Source organism: Micromesistius poutassou (genome assembly GCF_964030765.1).
Source record: "Micromesistius poutassou genome assembly, chromosome: 23".
Classification (NCBI taxonomy): Eukaryota; Metazoa; Chordata; class Actinopteri; order Gadiformes; family Gadidae; genus Micromesistius; species Micromesistius poutassou.
In genome coordinates, this window is record NC_140293.1 from 2,391,908 (window position 1) to 2,406,907 (window position 15,000).

At 51.5% G+C, this 15,000-nt stretch overlaps 3 protein-coding genes and 1 pseudogene across 7 annotated transcripts in view; 2 read left to right on the forward strand and 2 right to left on the reverse strand.

Annotated features, from left to right (window-relative positions):
* The window catches only part of aadat (aminoadipate aminotransferase), a 14,418-nt gene extending 4,880 nt beyond the window's left edge, over nucleotides 1-9,538 (reverse strand). Inside the window, 8 exon segments of the mRNA XM_084487268.1 lie at nucleotides 1,531-1,596; nucleotides 2,468-2,677; nucleotides 3,213-3,256; nucleotides 3,259-3,286; nucleotides 3,791-3,923; nucleotides 7,886-8,054; nucleotides 8,373-8,447; nucleotides 9,406-9,538. Of these exon segments, the coding sequence (XP_084343394.1) occupies nucleotides 1,531-1,596; nucleotides 2,468-2,677; nucleotides 3,213-3,256; nucleotides 3,259-3,286; nucleotides 3,791-3,923; nucleotides 7,886-8,054; nucleotides 8,373-8,447; nucleotides 9,406-9,433 (753 nt within the window). The 5' untranslated portion in view covers nucleotides 9,434-9,538.
* LOC311368624 lies at nucleotides 4,297-5,104 on the forward strand (annotated as a pseudogene). Its single transcript has one exon. The product of its transcript is annotated as an uncharacterized misc_RNA (transcript).
* Nucleotides 9,405-13,387, forward strand: ino80b (INO80 complex subunit B). Of its 3 annotated transcripts, none has more exons than XM_084487269.1 (6): nucleotides 9,405-9,547; nucleotides 9,856-10,084; nucleotides 10,424-10,590; nucleotides 10,821-10,850; nucleotides 10,955-11,127; nucleotides 11,462-13,387. In XM_084487269.1, exons 1-6 carry the CDS (start codon nucleotides 9,508-9,510, stop codon nucleotides 11,924-11,926), a joined length of 1,104 nt encoding a protein of 367 aa, XP_084343395.1. In that variant the 5' UTR covers nucleotides 9,405-9,507; the 3' UTR covers nucleotides 11,927-13,387. The 3 variants fall into 3 exon arrangements, with proteins under 3 accessions (XP_084343395.1, XP_084343396.1, XP_084343397.1); XM_084487270.1 differs by having other exon boundaries at nucleotides 10,824-10,850; XM_084487271.1 differs by lacking the exon at nucleotides 10,821-10,850.
* intu (inturned planar cell polarity protein) overlaps nucleotides 12,650-15,000 on the reverse strand; it is a 15,385-nt gene continuing 13,034 nt past the window's right edge. For both annotated transcript variants that reach the window (XM_084487267.1, XM_084487266.1), the window contains 5 exons: nucleotides 14,684-15,000; nucleotides 14,479-14,573; nucleotides 13,831-14,020; nucleotides 13,406-13,548; nucleotides 12,650-12,786 (listed from right to left, as the gene is read on the reverse strand). The exon at nucleotides 14,684-15,000 is cut by the window's right edge and continues 142 nt beyond it. In XM_084487267.1, the coding sequence (XP_084343393.1) occupies nucleotides 12,675-12,786; nucleotides 13,406-13,548; nucleotides 13,831-14,020; nucleotides 14,479-14,573; nucleotides 14,684-15,000 (857 nt within the window). In that variant the 3' untranslated portion in view covers nucleotides 12,650-12,674. The remainder of the gene's footprint in view (nucleotides 12,787-13,405; nucleotides 13,549-13,830; nucleotides 14,021-14,478; nucleotides 14,574-14,683) is intronic.

The window sequence follows — 15,000 nt, forward strand, 5'->3', positions numbered from 1 at the left end:
GAGAGAGAGAGAGAGAGAGAGAGAGAGAGAGAGAGAGAGAGAGAGAGAGAGAGAGAGACAGAAACAGAGAGAGAGATCACACAGAGAGAGAGAGAGAGAGAGAGAGAGAGAGAGAGAGAGAGAGAGAGAGAGACAGAGACAGAAACAGAGAGAGAGAGAGATCACAGAGAGAGAGAGAGAGATCACAGAGATAGAGCGAGATCACAGAGACAGAGAGATGATAAGTAGAGCCAAGTAGGTTGCAACAGTATGTTCAAAGTGTTATAGGGCAAGTATTTACTAAGGGGTTAACACATTACTCAATCAAACCTGGTTTTTGCACCACCCAAACTTTACAGAGCGCTTAGTTCCTAATACGTACACCTACCCCTAAGCAGGTAAAAATGGTGTCAGTTCACACTCTCAAAAATAAGGAGCAAAATAAAAAATATATATAATTATGGGATGTGTCGACCTTAGCCTGACACAAGCACATCCTTGTTTAGAACGAAGCTTGTTGTCGATTGGTTACAACTCTGTAGTCACGACGTTGAGGCGACAACGAACGGGTTAAGTTCAACGTCTGCATTACTACAAACATTACCAAGTCGTTGCGAGTAAGGACAATGCTTAGGTATCAGTGGTGCAAACTAATTGAGTTAACTGCTAGTTTGAAACCAACTAGTGATTACTAAGGACTCGGTCCGGACCAAGTACGCACAGACTCGGTAAGGAACTTAGAGCACCAGGCCTCGTGCAACCTAGTCCAGCGCAAGGGAAGTAGACTCAACCAGCGGAGAGCGGTCTTACTACCTTGCCCCTGGTTCCCATTAAAGTAGCAGACCCCCTGGGGGCGCCCAGGAGGCTCACCGGGTAGAGCACGTACCATAAGGGCTCAGCCCTGAACGCAGCGACCCCAGGTACGAATCCTGCCCGTTTTCCCTCTGCTGCCCTTGTGCCCTCCTCCCCTCTCTCTCTCCCACACCCTCCTCTCTATGTCCAGTCAAGTTTATTTGTGTAGCACATTTCGTATGGTATACACAGACTCAATGCTCTACCAACCATAGGGTGGTTTAAATAGACATTAAGAAACAATTTTAAATGATGTTTACATTCAAGTTAAAATGGTAATGGTAATAAAATGAAAAATGGATAACAAAAAATAATAATAATAAAAAAAGAAATAAAATCAACACACCAATTAGAAAAGGCCTGACATTTAGCCAAAAGCTGAGGCAAATAAATAGGTTTTTAGCCTGCCTTTAAATGAATTCACTGATTCGGAAGACCTTAGTTAAAAAGGAAGGGAATTCCAGAGTGTAGGGGCATAGTGACTAAAAGCACCATGAGCAGAACTATTTGTGTTTATCCTAGGCATTGAGAGTAAACTATAACTACTGTGTCACACTATCATAACGCATTAAAACAGAAAAAAAAAAAATCTGACAAAAAAAGTAGCAGTCCCCTAATCGGTATAACGAGCAACACCTGCGTGTCGCTCATTATACCGATTAGGGGATCACTACTGAGTCACAGACGCAGCATCCGTACCTTGTCAAACTGCAGGAAGTAGTAGGGGTCATCCTCGATGATGAGCATGTCGTACAGCCGGGCCAGCTGTGAGGACACAGGGTGACAGGAAGTGGTCAGTGCATAGAACCCGCCCCCCCCCCCCCAGCGACACGCGGCCCCTCCCCTTTCTCGGTGTCCGTCCGTGAAGCTAGTATTTCATTCATATAAAAATTCACATTTTTATAGCATGTGATATTCTGTTTTTGTCCGTGGCATTTTTTGTATACGTTATACCTAAAAGTGTGTTTTTATTGTGTTTTTATTTGTTGTTAAGTTGTTATTTTTTCCTTTAGTTCTTTTTGTTACGGCCACGGCAGAGTGAATGTAAATGTAAATCCGTGCCAGTAAAGCCCCTTTTGAACTGATGTGAACGCAGCGCTGCTTGTGGAGCCGTGCTGCGGCGGTACGTTCCTTATATGTGGTCAAAGAGTCGGGTGTTTAAAGGAGGTCGGAGGCGGCGCTCTTTGGGCGCGCACGTGAGAGAGCTGCACGTGCACGCCCGCTAAACACTGTTTGCATATGGATGTCTGAGCGGCCCACAGCGGTGTGTACGGAAGTAGAAACCTGAAACGCATTGAGTGTAATGCCAAGCGCGAAATAATTCCATAATAAAAAACGAGGAATATTTTCCTCACCAAGGCAATTATCAAAATTGATTAAAGAAATCCTGCCTGTGGTCTTTGCTGCATGGCCTCCCCTCTATCTCCCATACCTTCCTCTCTATCTAACGCTATCATAAAGCAAAATATATATATATATAAATAATGAAAAACCCTCGCGCCAAAAAAATGCATAAAAACACCCCAACCTAATTCTACTTCTTTTATAACAACATTAGGTTCAAATCCCCCTTTTCCCCCCCACACCCCCCCAGCATCAATCCGACACAAAACCCGCAGCGTCCCCCTCGCCGTACCTCGTACACTTCCCGTTTGCGCTGCGTGGTCATGGAGGCGCCGGTGGGGTTCCCCCCGTTGGGGATGGTGTAGAGCAGGCGGGGGGCCGTGCTGCCGGGCCGGTGCACCTCGGCCGGGTCCCAGCGCGACAGCACCTCCCTCAGGGCCGCCGGCACCATGCCCTGCTCGTCGCTCGCCACGTTGATGAGGTTGCAGCCCAGCGGCTGGAGCTGAGGCGGAGCGAGCACAGTGGTGAGTGGGGGAGGGAGAGAGAGAGAGCGAGAGCGAGAGCGAGAGAGAGAGAGAGAGAGAGAGAGAGAGAGGATATGAGCCAGCCCAGTCAAGGCCATTTAAGGTTGAGTTAGTTATAATCCTGTCATCGATTTAATGAAACCTCAAGTTGTTGTTGCTGTCGTGAGAAAACATTACTAACCCTAACCCTAACCCAGCATTAAAATAATTTACATATTTGACTGAAGGTAATGTGTATGATTTACTAATGATATATCTCTTGACCCTTTTGTATTCAAACACGTGATTACGCCTGGGGAGCAGGATCTCCATCAACCCCAGACGGGGTTCCGGGCCAGAGAGTCCTGCTCTCAGAAGGTTCCTGTCTGCTACATCCAGAAATAGAGTGTGAACGCCTCCCCTGTTATTTACCCAGTCGGGCTCAAAGAAGGACAGGGGGGGGGGGGGGGGGGGGGGAAACAGACGTCAGCGCGCCTGTCGGTCGTGTGTTCCTACAGGAGAACCCTCACTCACCGCCGCCAGCGTGCCCGAGTACGTGGGCGCGTCCAGCAGCACGTGTCCCCTGGGTTCACCAGCATCTCAAACACCTGCCAAGACAAAAAGGAAAAAGACATCGTCAGACCAGACCCCATGAGGCCAGACAGAGTGAGTCAGAGACCTAACGCCCCCCCCCCCCGCCCCCACCCAGTGCCAGCTGGTTCAAAACACCACCCATCTCTACACATTGAATCAAATGTGCTTGATATAACTTTGTAATTCGGTTAGTGGTTCTTAAAGTAACAGAGCATTTTGTTGCAGTGTGTCTGCCCACTTGGATGACACACCCTTGGACTTCAAAACAAGAGCGGGTCCAGACTAAAAAAACATCCGGCCATGCCAGGCTACGACCCGTACTGCACATGTGCAGAACGCACAAGCTCACGCCGATCTGATTTAATATCTAGCGATGTAAATAAAACGGGGATTGTATGCTGCTTCAGGGGAGACATTTTTTGAATCCCTCTTCTGACATCCAACCGTTTGTTTAAAAACCACCCCCACCCCCCACCCCCACCACCCTGGGCCTCTCCGCCTGGTGGCGGCTGGGTCACCTTGCAGAGGCCCTCCTGGCTGCCCGTGGTGACACACAGGTCCATCTGGCCCCTCTCCGGGCTGTAGGCCGCGCTGGGCGGGTTGTGGAGGTCCCGCTGCAGTTTCTTCATCCAGGCCACCAGCTCTGGGATCCTGAGAACACACACACACTGAGGATTAGGACTGGCTACAAATAATATATATATATATTATTATTATAATAATAAAAAATAAAAAAATGTACATGTACTTATTTATTTTTTGGATTATGATAGTAGTACAGTGTGGAGGGGGACGTGCGACGTCTGGCCTGCGGGGGGAGGTAGAGGACGGTTGGGAGCACACCGGATCGGCTGGGGGGGGATTGGACCTGATTGCGGACAGGTGGCCGCGATCAGGGCCAATCAAGGAGGTGTATTTATGTGTGCTTTGTTTTTCAGTGAAGGGAGAGAAAAACCAGAGAAGGAAGGTGTGGCGGACGGGAGGACACGACAGTGGAGCCCAATCTGGGGCGAGCGAGAACAGAATGGACCAGTCCCCGTTGGGAAATGTGCTCGAGACACCTGGCCCAGATGTCGGAACGACAGAGTCAGCTCCACCTCGCCCAAAACGAGGTGCTCACAGAGCTGGCCCAGTCTCTGGCCGAGGATCGGGCCCTGCTCCGGGAGCTCCTCACCTCCGGGGGACGCGGCGAGGGACCCCGGCCGGCCACTCCCCACATCCACATCCCAAAGATGGGGGAGACGGACGACGCCGAGGCCTTTCTGGGGACCTTCCAGGGGGTGGCCGAGGTCTCGGGGTGGCCTCGCCAGGAGTGGGCGCACCATCTCCTGCCGCTCCTGACGGGTGAGGCGCAGCTGGCCGCCCACAGTTTGCCGGTCGGGGCCCAGTGGGACTACGAGGCCATCACCCGAGCCATCCGGGATCGGCTGGGCCTGCACCCGGAGGAACATCGGCGGCGGTTCCGGGCGCTGGCCTTCGGCGAGGGGGACCGGCCCTTCGCCTATGCGCAGCAACTACGGGACCAGGCCAGGAGGTGGCTGGTCCCGGACCAGAACACGGCGGAGGAGGTGGTGGATCAGCTGGTCCTCGAACGGTTCATAGAGGGGCTGCCGGCGAGGACATCCGCCTGGGTCCGCTACCACAGGCCCGAGAGCCTCTCCGCTGCGGTCGCCTTGGCGGAGAGCCACCTGCCGCCACCAATAGCGAGCCAGCGACCGCCGGTAGCAGGCCCACGGGTCGGGGCGGCGGCCCCGAGGCGGGACCGACCAACACCGGCACCAAGGGCGAGAGGGGGGGGGGGGGGGGGGGGGCGGTCCAGAGCGGGCACATGAGTCACTTCCCCCCCCCCACTCCACAGACGGGCGCTCAGACGAGATCGGGCCTGTTCACGGTCAGGCGCGGGACGTGGCCGATCTGCAACTCCAGTTCGCCGACGTCTTTTCGCCCCTGCCCGGTCGCACCTCGCTAATTACTCACAACATCGAGACGCAGCCCGGGTTAACGGTGCGGACACGCCCCTACAGGCTGCCCGTCCACAAACAAGATGTGGTGCGTCGTGAATTAGCAACCATGTTGGAGTTGGGCGTGGTCGAGGAGTCGCACAGTGCTGGTGGGGAAGCCGGACGGGTCTGTCCGGTTCTGTGTAGACTACCGGAAGGTGAATGCGGTGTCGAAGTTTGACGCCTACCCAATGCCCCGGATCGACGAGCTTGTGGACCGGCTTGGCATGGCCACCTTTTACACGACTCTGGACTGCACGAAGGGCTACTGGCAGATTCCGCTATCTCCAGCAGCCCGGGAAAAAACGGCCTTCTCCACTCCGCTCGGTCTCTATCAGTTTAAGGTGCTTCCGTTCGGGTTGTTCGGGGCCCCGGCCACGTTTCAGCGGCTGATGGACCGGGTGTTACGGCCCCACGCCGCGTATGCTGCTGCCTACATTGATGACATCGTCATCTATAGTGGAACGTGGGAGCAGCATGTGCGGCAGGTGGCGGCCGTTCTTCAGTCGCTGAGACGGGCGGGGCTCACGGCCAACCCGGCGAAGTGCGTGATCGGGCGGAGGGAGATCCAATATCTGGGGTTCCACCTGGGGGAGGGGAAGGTCCGACCACAGGTCGCAAAGACCGCAGCCGTCGACGCCTCCCCTCGGCCCAGAACCAAAAAGGAGGTGAGACGGTTCTTGGGGCTGGCGGGGTACTACAGGCAGTTTGTACCACACTTCTCTGACCTGGCTAGCCCCTTGACCGACCTCACCCGTAAGAGGGCCCCAGATACAGTCCAGTGGTCGGAGTCATGTCAGGTGTCGTTTGAGGCTATTAAAACAGCCCTCTGTGGAAAGTCGGTCCTATGTGCTCCTAACTTTGATCTCCCGTTTTCCCTGCAGACGGACGCGTCGGATAGGGGGTTGGGCGCAGTCCTGACCCAGCAGGTGGAGGGGGTCGACCGGCCGGTGCTGTACCTGAGCAGGAAACTATCAGACCGGGAGGGTCGGTACAGCACCGTGGAGAAGGAGTGTCTCGCCATCCGATGGGCGGTCGGCGCCCTTCGCTACTACCTGCTGGGGCGCGCGTTCACCCTCTACTCCGACCACGCCCCCCTCCAGTGGCTCCACCGCATGAAGGACGCCAACGCGAGATGAAGATGCTTTGGGTCGACGGCGGCTCTGCAGAGTGAGCGGATGGAGGAGAGTGGACGGAGGAGAATCCAGGGGTGTTATCGGTGCGTTTATAACCACTTCACCGGCCCGGCGCGCGGCGGATCAGCTCAGACGGCCGGGCTGTGTTTACTCAGAAGGCCCATAAAGAGAGATAAGCGGCCGTGAAGAGATAAGCCGTGCACTGGCCCCTGAGCGGCTAACACTATTGATTCACAACAATGGGAGTCCCTTAAAAGCAAATACACACGCGCGCACTACTCTCAGGATCAACCACTGAGTCGTTAAAAAGAGTGGGGTTGGGGTGTGTGTGACAGTATAAAAGAATACATATTTCCCCCCAGTTAAATTACAAAGCAACACAGAAATGATTATTGTTTCAAAGAAAAGAGAAAAAGGAAATGGTTGGGTCGTTTCAGACGCACAAAAGCCTTTGATTGCTCAATTAAGATACGTATGCGCATTTGTTGGATGGATGAATGGCACGGCAAGGCAATCAATGAGGTCAGAAAACACTCCTTGTTTTCAATGGTGAATTATTAAATAAATGGCTGTAGTTGCACCAACTGTATTATTCGTAATACAACACATACCTAACCACCTATCTCTAATTTACAAGGTAACATACTCAAAATAACAGGAATCAGTATGGATATCGTTTTATATATCACAATGACTGCGTTTACTTGCTTAAGTATGTGGCCGCCGGGGCAGAATCACTCTTTACAGAACGGTCAGACATACCATAGACCATTTAGGCCTGTGATGAAGTGGCTGTGTGTGTGTGTGTGTGCGAGAGACTAGTTTACATGGCCGGATAACCACGAGTATACGGATCTATACGTTTGTCGTTGTCATGGGGACCGAGTGGAGCAGGACACGCATTGTCCTCTGCCTCAGGCCCGCTTAAACAAACTGACATGGCATTGCCTGAGAAACAGTTAACTGCGGAAACATTAGAAGTGCGGAAACATTAGACAGTGTTTACATGCAAACCGTCCAACCCATTCACACAACACTCACCCTTCTGTGATTGGACAGGACAAAGTTATATAAAACCGGATGTGAAGGCGGGATCATGGAGAGAAGGACATTGATCCATTGGGATTTCATTCACAATAGAAAAGCGCGCCTGGAGGACATTCCAATGAGGTCATCAATATTAAATACAGCCTGTTATTGATGAACACGCACACGCTTTTATATGTATAATGTAATTGACGAATCAAGTTCAATTTATATATCATGTTCTAATTCAGTTTCCGCCTTATCAATCCATCTTTCAATGAATCTTATCAATCAATCGTTTCTTTCTATAACTATTTAGTTTATTTATTTCACTCTTTTACAAAGAAACCTCCAACCTTTCCAGATGCATGTTATTAATGTTAGGCAGGCGAAAGATAGGCACCCTGCTCAAGGTATGCCTGTGGACACGGAGGGGGGTTGGGGTGGTTACCCGCTTGAGGCAGAGTACTGCAAGGCCCTCTTCATCAGCGTCTCGTCGAAGGAGAAAGTGGAGCCGTCGTTCAGGGTGAAGGAGGCCGAGCGGAAGGGGAAGGTGTTGGGGTTGGGGGCTCCGCCGGCCAATGATATCATAGACGGGGGCGAACGCTGCTGGATCTCGGCTTGAGGAGAGGGGGAGAGGGGGGGGGGGGGGGTCAATAAGTGGCATGTGACACGAAATACAATATTATTTTGCGATGTATAACCTAAGATATGAGATATTAGGATAGTAATGCATATGCAGGGGTGCAGTATCTACTCTATACAGAAGTATGTTCAGCTGGTTAATGCTGCAACAGGTTTTAACACGTTAAGCGGTTTAGTGAACACTGCATGCATTTCTGCCGTTCTGAGAAAAGGAGTGAGAAAGCGTATCATAAAGTGTGCGGTCACTTCTACAAACAATGGGTTTTCTACCTAAATGCAACTTCCAAACTTACTGAGCAATCTGATCGCGGAGGGCTTCCGAGCAGCACTGACTGCAGTAATAAACCGGGAGTAATTCATTGTTGCTCCTAAAAGTGGAATGGAAATGGAAAGTTTAGCGTAAATTATTTTATTAATACCTGATATGACACCATGTGGTAATTATGACACTGTGAAGATGAATTGACTACGTGTAAATTCACTGCTCCCCCGGGTTTGAAACGGGCTGCTGTATCAAAACAAGTGGGGGATACTTGGGACAGTATCCGGGAATGGCGGCATTAATGCTACATAACTACGATTTGAGAACAAATGACCACGGAACGACCTGTTTACATGACTGACCTTGTGTGTGTGGGCACTATCCTTAGCGGATTGGTGGAGAGAGTATATTTGGTCAGACCATGAGTCAACCACACACACACACACCACGCCGCGGCGTGGCCACTCCAGAAACTACATTTCCGGAGTATTTAATGTAGTATTTACTCTAGTGCTATAAAACGTTCCGATTGATGGGCTACAAAGCGTTTCACTTTCTCGATGGATGATATAAAGCGATACTGGACGGGCATGCGAATAATCAAATGCGAATAATTACCGTACGACCAATCAAATATTTCGATTAATTGACACTGACGCCTAACCTCCGCTAGAGGGCAGCAGTTGGGGTCGTTTGCAAAGGACCACGGGAAACACGGAGGAAGAAGAAGAAGAGTAACCCAGTGTTGTTGATAACCAGTTAGCTCTCAGAGTCACTACTTCACAATAACACAGTTACGACCACTTAATGCCGTTCACCTGCTTCTGCTTTCCGTCACTGTTTAATAGGAAGTTATACGTTATTTCAATGTAATCAGATGTTTAGCTACAATAAGGTAACCGACATCGTTTTTGTTTTATAATTCGTGGACGCTGTCGTTCACAATAAACTAGGACGTGCACCAGAGTGGACGTCCACGCCAAAGTGTGTGAAAGTACAAAAAGCAGGGACACTTTTACTACAGTGGGCAAGGCTGATTGTAGAATAAAATCACCGTACATTACCTGAATCACACCTGGCGGAGGAAGACATTTGTTTCACGGAGGATCTCTGCTGAGATGGATCACTGACCAGCCGAAGCCCTTTCGCACACTCCCGAGTGTTAAATGGGGAAAAGGAAAGACATGATCCACCCCAGGTTCCTCGGTACGTATATGCGGCATGACCTTTGTGATTGACCGGTTATGATGTGGTAAACATTAACTAAACGGGTCCTGTCTACATCGTGAAGATACTACTGCAAACTAGTCAGTGCTAGACGGCATACTGAGCCAATGAATGGCGGAATTTATGAAGAGGTTAATGCATTTTCCGTTAATACAATATATCTCTGATTAAAACAGAATGGCACTACAGTAAAGCTGAATGCACATGCATTCATATAGGTAGCCCTATATAGTTCACTTTCAATGTTCTTTAATATGACCCCCATTCTCTCTCTCTGCTCCCTGCAGCCGAAGGTGGACTGCACGCCCTCCACAAGAGGAAACACAAAAAACACAAGAAACACAAGAAAAAGCATCACCGTGACGACGCCAGCGGGGGCCACGCCTTCCCCGAGCCCCTGGAGAAGCACTCCCACCACCACCACCCCCCCATGCCCACCCCCATGCCCAGACCCCCGCCCCCGCCACAGCTACGGCTCAAGATCAAACTCGGGGGCCAGACGCTGGGCACCAAGAGGTAACGATGCGCCCCCTCCACACCGCTGGTTTCCCTCCTGTGAGTGGGGCGCGATGAGAGACCTAGTGGGTCGCACGAAGGCCACCATCAACATCCATTATGAACAATCACTATCACTATCACATTATCATTTTATGTTTTTTTCAAGTGCTTCTTCCGAGTAGTTTAAAAAATGGGAATACTGTGCTAATGAAAGTAGATCTTTGTACTAGTGATTAGCCCGTCCAGAGTGTTAAACGAACGCGTACCGCTCGGTGTATTTCGGTGAGGATTAGCCAACGCGTCACACACACAGTACCCCCACTCAACGGCTGTTGTCATTGTCGTTATCTGCGGCAGTGTGCCCACCTTCACCGTGCACCCCGGCGTCGCCTGTCCGCCCTCACCGCTGATGATCGTCAATAAACACAATGACGACGACGACGATGATGATGACGACGACGACGATGAAGACGACGACGACGAAGAGCCGTCCGTGCCTCTGGAGCAGTACCGGGCCTGGCTAGGTGAGTCCGCCTGCGACGGCGTCCGTTCGCGGACACACCCTGACGGGCTTCGGCAACAGCGGCATGCTTGAGTAAACCGTTTGTAAGGTTTGGGTGATCATATTTTTTATCAGGGAATACATGGTACGCCCTTCTGTTAAAGCCAATGATCAATATCAGTCCTTAATGCTCATGGATTGCAGAAAATGAAGTTTTAAATCTTTTCATCCTCGTCCCACTAATATGGACAGTAGGTCCCAATCCCTCTTCAAAGACACATGGTGAGAAAGAAATGCTACACGTTGCTTCTCTCGTGATTCTTACACCCCGTGGTGGTGGTAGATGTGCTGATTTCTCTCCTCCTCTTCCCCCCCCCGTCCCTAAGATGAGGACAGCAACGTGGCCACCTCCCCGATGCCCGACGTGGACTCTGACTCGCTGCCCGCGGTGCCGGTGGACGAGGAGGAGCGCTGGCTGGACGCCCTGGAGAAAGGAGAGCTGGACGACAACGGAGAGCTGAAGAAGGAGATCGACGAGTCGCTGCTCACCGCCCGACAGGTGCACGACTCGACTGTCACACACACACACACACCGGGGATCACGGGGGAGTGTTTAGCGGCCGAGCTGGTCGGGTTCTCAGCCGAAATGGTCCTGGGATCGGACACCAACGCGTGACTAGAGCACGATGCAAAACTTCTACCTGCTCGCTAAGAGAGCATGCATCCAAAATTCACTGTAGGCTGCTTCAAACAAACGATAAGCAATTACAAACTCCACTCTCAATGTTTAGCGTTACGGACGAGAGACACCAGAAGACAAAAGAGAGTAAACGAGGGTCACGGCTGCGATGACTGAACTCTTCTCTCTCTCTCACTCTCCCCGTGCGCCACAGAAAGCCCTGCTCCACAAGCAGCAGAGCCAGCCCCTGCTGGAGCTGCCCATGGGCTACAAGGAGAAGGAGATGACGGCCGAGATGATGCAGAAGCGGGAGGAGCGCGCGCGCAAGCGCCGGCTGCAGGCCGCCAAGAAGGCGGAGGACAGCAAGAACCAGACCATCGAGAGGCTGACCAAGACCAGCAAGGCCAAGATCAAGAGCATGCGGGAGCGGAAGTGCAAGCAGGCGCAGTGCCCCATGGTGCGCTACAGCGACTCGGCCGGCGGCGGCGTGGCCATCTCCTTCCCCGTGGGCGTGGCTCCGCCCGCGGCGGCGCCGGCCCCGCCCCCGCCTCCGCCGGCGCCATGCGGGGTGACGGGCTGCGACAACCGCAAGAGGTACTCGTGCTCCCAGACGGGCGTGCCGCTGTGCAGCCTGGCGTGCTACAAGAAGAACCTGGCGCTGGTGCAGAGCGCGGCGTGAGGCAGTAGACCGCGGAGGAAGGCGGCCCGCGAGGGACAGAACTCGTGAACACTGGACCGGATTTGCATTATTTTTTTAAAAAAAATTCTCTTTCATTTTGTAAGTAAAGTGTTTGCGTAACGTGTGTATGCTGTGGCCAATCAGGTTTTTTCCCCTCCATCTGTGGCATTATTTTGTAGTTGTGAAATAACGAAATCAGTGTACGAATTTAACTGAATTACCGGAAGAACGTATTTATACATATCGAAAGACGCTGCCTACAGTTTTGTTTTAGTTACGAACCTTTGAATTCTTCAACCTGATCATGACACAGGCTTACAAACCAATAGGAATCACTTACTTTAATTCTCTCAGAAATGTACATTGTTATAAAGCGCAATTATTCCATACAAAAAAAAAATACTGTACATCTTAAATAACAAATTGTTTTCAGTGACACAATTCAAGGAATACTTTTTTTTTTCTCCGATCAGTCACTGCCGGTACTAGTCTTTCGTGCCTGTAGTGTACGGGCAACTTCTCCTTTCAAGACTTCCTTTATGAAAACAAACACTGGTTTCTGAGGTATTTGTGTGAAGAAGCAACAGTTCCTCGAACGGTAACTGGAGGAGGAGACTGATAGTAACGCACACCTCTGTGTGGCGTGCGCCTTGTGTTTCCATCCGGGCGCGTGACCCCCAGAAGAACCTTGTTTTGAGTCCTGAGTTTACGAGTATGTGCGCGCGAAGCCCCCTGCCGGCAGACGGCCTCACAGAGCCAGGCCGAAGGACAGCCGGAAGGCCAGCTCCACGGGGACCTCGGGAACCGAGTCGTGGAAGCACACGTAGAATTCCTGAGGAACCGGTTCCAGCAGCATCCGCCTGGAACGCACATCAAGTACACACACAAATACAACATTTAGGATGCAGGGAAAAAGTGTTTAAATAATTAAAAGGTAACTCTTAACATCTTAAAGTGGGGCAGGTTTGCGCTTCACTGCAGTGTTTTGAGTTTGGTTTGAATGAAATAAAAGGAATGCTATTCACTGAAGCCAACAGTTACTCAAAGCTTGATGCTATTCGTTACTACCACCAACAGTAACAAAATGTGTTCCATATTACTCTGAAATATGATTGGTTACCTTTCACCTACAACCCTTCAGTTAAACAACCCCGAAGTAGTGGGAGTATTCCCAAGATGAAAAGTTCAGTTCAGTATGATATCATGATTAATATTATAGACGATGTGTCGGTGAGTTGACAAATGTCTCTGAGCTTGCTGTAGACCAGGGCATACTTTGTAATGGTTGAGTTATTTTTCCAGGGGTCCAGATTTTGTCTGATTTGCAGCAAGAGGATAAAGAATCAATGTTTTATTCTTTTAAGGTAACGCAAATAACAAGTAACTACAATATTACAACTTAATTTAGAAAGTAGTGCCGTTTCACTAAATGCTACGGCAAAAAGTGATATCGTCACAGTTGGTCCCAGCTCGGCCTACCCTATCACCCAGTAGGTCATGGTGGGGGGGGGCTTCTTCTGGTCCGTCCAGTTCTGGGGCTTGCACTGGAACAACACCCCGTGCTCCTTGACGGGGCCCATGCCCAGGGGCCCGCACGTCCTCTCTGCAGCCCCCCTCGGCCCCTGGACCGCAGGGCAACATGCAGCGCCAGAGTTAGGAAAACATTTGACCCGGCGTTACTCAGTGCTGGACCTGTTCTGGTTAGCAGACTTTGTTCACTAGGTCACTTATTCATTAATCAAAAGCCCAATCCAAAACTAATGGTTACCAAAGCTCACATGTTCCCTTGACCCAAAAAACATATAAAACAGGTAGAGACAATTCTGGTGCAGAATACGCTTTGCAAAAAAAAACAATTCAAGGGTGGGCAGATTTATTATTAGGGGGGGGGCTAGGCTTCTCACCCGGGGGGGCAGGCTCTGCTGGAAGGCGGCCCGTATGGAGAGGCAGCAGTGGTGGAAGTTGCGGATGAGCTGGGGGTGGATGGAGCCGCTGAGCTGCGCCACCTGGCGGTGTGTGGGGGCAATGAAGATGCCCTGCACCGTCTCCATCAGCACGTAGTGGAACAGCGTGTTCTCCACCCCCGAGGTCAGCCTGGACAGACACGCAGGGAGAAGGGTTTGACTTGTGTCGTGTCGTATTGTGTTGTGTTGTGTTCCGGCAGTGTCGAGGTGCCTCTCTGCCCCCCCTGGTGGTCACATGTGATTTAAGACATGATTTATTTTAAAATAAAAAATAGAAACTGTTCTGTAGATGTAGAAGAAGGCCTTCACTGCCGTTGCTCGACATTTATTCATTTTTAATTATTTATCACGATGTATATTGGCCAGCTGTATACTTTCTTCAAACGCAAGTTCAAGTTCTTTTATTCGTCAAATGCACAACTTAACAGCCAAGCAATCATAGCTGGCAAAGAAATGTGTGTGTCCCAAGCTCTCCTTAACAGCGCAACAAAAATAAAGAAAATAAAAATAGAACAAGGTAAAAAAGAGTAACAAAGAACAACAAAGTAAGCGTTAACGCGTCAGTGATATGTACCGGGCGTCACCCACTTGATGGAGTTGAACATGTCCTCCGTCTCCCTCTCGGTGAGGATCTTCTTCAGGGTGCCCAGGTAGAACGGGTTGGGGTTCTTCATCCTGGGGATCTGAGGGCCGCCGCCGCCACCGCCGCCGCAGACGATAAAGAAACAACCGCTCGAAAAATAGTCCATCTCACACAAAAACAAGAAACGTAAAAAAGAATGACCTCCCTCACCTTGAAGAGACTCCCGCTGCCGTCGGAGCCCCCGGAGCCCCCGGACCCCAGCGAGTCGCGGCGGGCCCCCGGCCTCCGCGCGGGGTCCGGGCTGACCCCGGCCCCCGGGTCCGGCTGGGGCCCGCCGTTCCCGCTGTCCGACGACAACGGGTTCCTCCTGGGGCTGGGCCGCCGGGCCCTGTCCCCGAACAGGCCGCGGCCCCGGGCCCCCGCCGCCGCCGAGGAGGAGGAGGAGGCGGGGCCCCTCATGGCCCCGGCCAGCTTGCTGAGCACCGGCGAGGAGGAGGAGGAGGAGGGGGCGGGGGCGGGGGAGGGGG